The sequence below is a fragment of the Colletotrichum graminicola genome (genome assembly GCF_000149035.1).
Source record: "Colletotrichum graminicola M1.001 genomic scaffold supercont1.129, whole genome shotgun sequence".
In the NCBI taxonomy this organism is placed as follows: domain Eukaryota; kingdom Fungi; phylum Ascomycota; class Sordariomycetes; order Glomerellales; family Glomerellaceae; genus Colletotrichum; species Colletotrichum graminicola.
Genome location: NW_007361133.1, coordinates 5982 through 10938, shown reverse-complemented (window position 1 = coordinate 10938; position 4957 = coordinate 5982). Strand labels below are relative to the sequence as shown.

Genomic DNA, 4957 nt, shown 5'->3' with positions numbered 1-4957 from the left:
AGGTAATTGTAAGAGGATTAGCTAAGGGCCTTAATTAGGGAAGAAGATGGAGGTTGAATTGATTGATGGATTGATTAATTGATAGGTAGGGGTATCTGTAGATGTAGAATTTAACTTAGCCACTTCAGCTGGCTAGCCAGGCTGAAGGGTAATAAAGTCTAGGCCAGGCCAACGTATCGCCAATCGGCCGGCGATTAACCGATCCATAGGCATTCCGCCCCTTGGCCTAGGGATATTATTACAGTAATACCACTTAAATATATACACTCTAGCTTTAGTTAGTTACTTAGGTAACTAAATAGGTAAATAAAAGTAATTTATAGTTATAGTAATTATTAAGATAGATTAGTAATTACCTAGTAATAATAAGTAATTATAATTATAGATATTATAAATTAGTAGGCTAGATTAAGGGCTTTAAATAGCCTTAATTTAAGAGGGTGTGTTAAAATAGGCAAAATAGCCGCAGGCGCCTAGGCGTAAGGTAGGGCAATTAGCTGTAGATACACTAGTTATTTTCTTAATAGACTTCCCCACCTAAAACAAGGGAAAATAATATTCTAAACATTTGCCCCTTAATAGGCCGATTGGCGATAGTAATAGGCAACAGAGATAGTAACAGACAATCAGAACAATTAATAAACGCAAGGTTATTGCTACTAATTACGTGCTTTAACAAATCGGCCGTAGTTATCCCAGCAATATCAGCGTTAATCTATACCGCCGATATCTAGGCAATAATTAACATCACAACAAGTAGTCTATTTATTCTCTATTACTATAAATTACTACTTATTATATAGGTTAAGATCTAAAGAGAACCACTACTACTAGACTGTCCTACCCTTATATATAACTATAGGATAAATAGTATTACCTTTAGTAAATATACACTTAATAATAAATACCTAGGCTTATACTCTAGGCTGCTTTTTCATTATAGAATTTATCTTTACCCTGCCTAGTACTAGCCTCTTATCACCCTTACACTTAAGGATACTAGTCTTATCTATATTAAGTTAATAGGTTAGTGTAATAGCTATTATATAAGGTATTATAAGATATTTAAACTAGTCCTTAATAACCTTAGTAGATACTTTATTAACACGTCTAGAATTAATAAAGCGACTTCTTAAGACCTTAATAGAGGGATTCCTTTACAGGAAGGTATTTACCTACTTCTTTCTTATTAGTCTATTATTACCTATTATATAGAGGATATATTAGTTAAAGTCCCTTAGTTATTAATAGGTCACCGTCAGACTAAGGTCTACCTAGATTTATACCTAACTAGCTAATTTAGCCTCCTAGCTAATAGATAACTATTAGTAATTAGAAAAGTCCTTAGGGCTTACCTAGACACTAGTTATATAGTTTTATAATATAGTCTTAGGGATACTATAGATATAAGCTACTTAGCGGTAACTAGTACTATTAGTAATAGCCCTAATTACCTAGTTAAGGTTATCTGTAGTATATTAAACTATTACACTATAAAGAAGTTATATATAAAAAATAAAACGATTTAAATAAAAGCAGTAAAAGTAGTAATTATTTAAAATAGGAGGGTTACAGTGGATAGTAGGGTTAATAAGGCATTTTTAGGTGGTCAGAATAGGAGGGTGGTCGGGAAGTAGGTATGTTGACTTACTTATTAATAGGTAAGGGGTCTGCTAAGAGATTCTTAGAGGGATATATAGGCAGCCAGATTATCCTCCTGGGTTTAGGATAAGTGCTGTCTATAAATAAAGGCAGTATTTCTGCTTTACCTGCTGTGGTATCGATGCCGAAGTGTTGGGTATGGTATACCCTATGTATGGGCAGCAGTCCGGATGCTCTGCCCATTCAGCACATCTTGAAGGGCCCTTTGGAGCTCAAATTCGGTATATTGCTTCATGATAGGTTGATAAAGATATTTTGAAAAGATGGCGTTGTTTGGATGTAAATGGATAATGTTGTGATAGTTTGAAAAAGGTGGTGATGTTAATAGAAGGGGATGGATGCGGTAATTTCGGATGGTTCGGATATGGGGGTGGGTCGTATATAGGGTGGGGTATAGTAAGAATACCTTGGCAGATTCTTTACCCATCAGCAAGTGAGGGGTCTGGCAGAGCGTATGCTCGGCGATAGGCTGCGACCTCTGGGAAAGAATTAGATGCGCCCAACCAAGCAGCGAAACCCATATATTAGAACCAATGGATCCAAAGCAATAGATGCCCGGCGATAGGTATCAATCATCAAGTGTGTGTCTGCTGCTAGACTGCTGGTTCTGGATGCCTATTAGATCTTTAAATCTGTTGAGTTTATGTGGAAATGCTGGCAGCATAACATCTATCCGTTACTTCTGCCGCCTCACTCCTCTATCGAGACTATCTTCTTATTAATTTGTTGGTTGTTTATCACCACCCTGTCCAAAGACAAAACTGTTCCTGGATTTTTGGTGGCTTAAAACGATTTCTAGCAAAAAGCCCATATTACTCTACTAGTAATAATGAAAGTAAAGTAACTACCTCTTCACTAGGTTTTCCGACGGTCGGCGCGGCCTTTTCAACCTGCTAAGCCTTGCATAATGTAGAGTCACTATCATGAACCCAAAACCTGAACTGCAGTTCTAGAAGATACGCTAGGGGCGGTCTAACATCAAGGACTAACATCTCGAAATCGTTCCCAACGGGGAAGCAAGCAACATGTTAGGGCACTCATTCAATTATATAAATATCCTTGTATAGCTATCTAGCAATCAAATTGTAATGCGTTCTCTGAGTGACTTTATATAGTATCCAACCTTATTGATTTAACTGACAAGAAGCTTTACGAACTATCCATACGACCTTTTGACCATAAAACTCATCACCGCAGTGTTGAGCTAACTGATACGCTGATGTTACGGTTATCGAGTATCGATCTTTGTTTTATTCTTAGCGGAGACCCTACTATTGGATATCTGACCGTAACAATGTCACAGCCAGGGCACACACCATCGTGATCGAAACCACGGGAATCCAACGTCATTTGTTAAGTACAAGCGCTGAACCGAGACAAACAATATCGCTACACTATAGAGGCTACGATAGTATTGCTATTTAACTCCCATGATGAGGAGTAATTATCCCTATTAAAGGAAGCATTTATCCCAGTGCCCCCCAGCTCTCGCAAATTTCAAGCCTTCCACAAACTCCCTCAGCTTGCACCGGCCGTGCCGATCAACTTTGCAACCAGATGGCAGCATCACCCGGTCGTTAATCAGCACCCGGACAAACTCCTCGTTCGCTTCGCCGCTACACTGAAGCTTCTCAACATACATGCGGGAAGCGAACGGAATTAACTGACTCATTGAGAAACCCTTAGCCCTTGCTAGCGGCGTCATATGTGTCTGACTGAGAGGCTCTGCCCCATCAAATAGCCCTAAAGCACTATATATAGATATTATGATATTACCACGGGTAAAGTCAGCATATATCTTCTTATCCAGTGGGAATATTTTTGGATCTCCAGTAAGCGTTGTGTTAGTTGATGTATGGTCAACAACTGGCTGCTGTGTTAACCGTGCAATAAGCTCATTAGTAAAGCCTACTCCTTGTGTTGGGCCTAGCGGGTTGCCTGGTCCCCAAGAATAGTATTTGCTGAGTGTATCGCCGTATTCGTCGTTTTTAAACTCCTCTGTTGTAAAGAGGTTACAGACTTTCGACTCTATGCCATTGATTACTGTGTTGATTGGACATAGACTCATTAATCGCTTTATCTGGGAAGGTATAAGGTTTGCCCCTGGTAGTAGTGCCTTATTTACCCGTTCAGCAATTGGCCTAGAATACTCTTGAATCCACCGAACTGGCGCTTCTGAGGTACGAGCATTAACAGTCTTCTCAAAGGCTGTACAACCGCCGTGATGTAGCGAGTTATTAAAGCCCTTTGTCATAGGTATAATTTGGATACGTCTGGTAGTATCTGGGTCGCCGCCTCTTCTCGATTGATAGAAGCCTTTCTTCCAAAGCAAGGCTGTGTCAACCACACGCTCCTCGCTAACGCTTCTTATAAAAGGGTCGTGATTGGTAGCGAGATGCTGGTACCGTTTATAAAACGATGTGCCAGAGTCCAAAGCTTCTTTCTTGCCAAACGGTGAAAGCTGTTCCACATAGCGGGGTATTAGATCGTTAGACTTTAGGATCTCCAAGCCCTCGCCATGAGTTACGGTAGTCCGAATGTGATTAATTATCGCCTTGGCTTCTTGCATCTCTTGTGTCTTGGGATATTTGGAACCATGCCTGCTGAGGACTTGTACGAAGGTAGCCTTGCAACCTGCAGGTATAGAAGGGTCGATTTCTGATGGTACCGGGTAGAAGGGGCTATTCCAGCTCCAGAAGTGAGACTTAGGGTCTATCCCACGAGCAAGAGTCTGGCCACTAGTGCAACTATTCTCACCCTGTTAGTTTAATGAGTTAATAAACTCATAGTGTGGCATAGCATACCTAAAGCAGATGGCCAATAAAAGGATGACGACTAACGCCATAATGCTGGTTTCAAGGGGAGGGGATGGAGGGATGAGAATGATTTTCTTTACTTACCTTGTGCGGTGTCTAGAAGGGCCTTTTATACAATTTTCATTAATAGGGATGAGATATGTCCCCGAAAGGCTATAACATTAGGAACATAAACCATTACAGTTTAGGTAACTAGGCCGGCGATAACCTAAATAGATTAAGATACAAAGTAGTCCACTCATTCAGTTCTATAATCTACAACTTGCTTATACGATGTAAGGCTTGAGTATATTATTTGATTTGCAGGGGGACAGACCCATGTCTAACTTTGTGCACTAGAACTAGGTTTCGCATACGAATATAACCACCATGCCGTGCGTTCGGGAACCCGATCGGACCCGCAAAGCGGTGAACAGTGTATATGCAGCTTTCTCCCATTATTCCTCAGCTTCAAATCCTCGTACGTAGTGGCCATCAAC

At 40.2% G+C, this 4957-nt stretch overlaps 1 protein-coding gene across 1 annotated transcript; it reads right to left on the bottom strand.

Annotated features, from left to right (window-relative positions):
- Nucleotides 1–3115: 3115 nt before the first annotated feature.
- Nucleotides 3116–4409, bottom strand: GLRG_11809 (histidine acid phosphatase; the record flags this gene model as incomplete). Its single annotated transcript, XM_008102492.1, has 2 exons — nucleotides 3116–3405; nucleotides 3439–4409. Coding segments are annotated over 2 exons (1261 nt in total), but the record flags the coding sequence as incomplete, so codon positions are not given.
- Nucleotides 4410–4957: the final 548 nt, after the last annotated feature.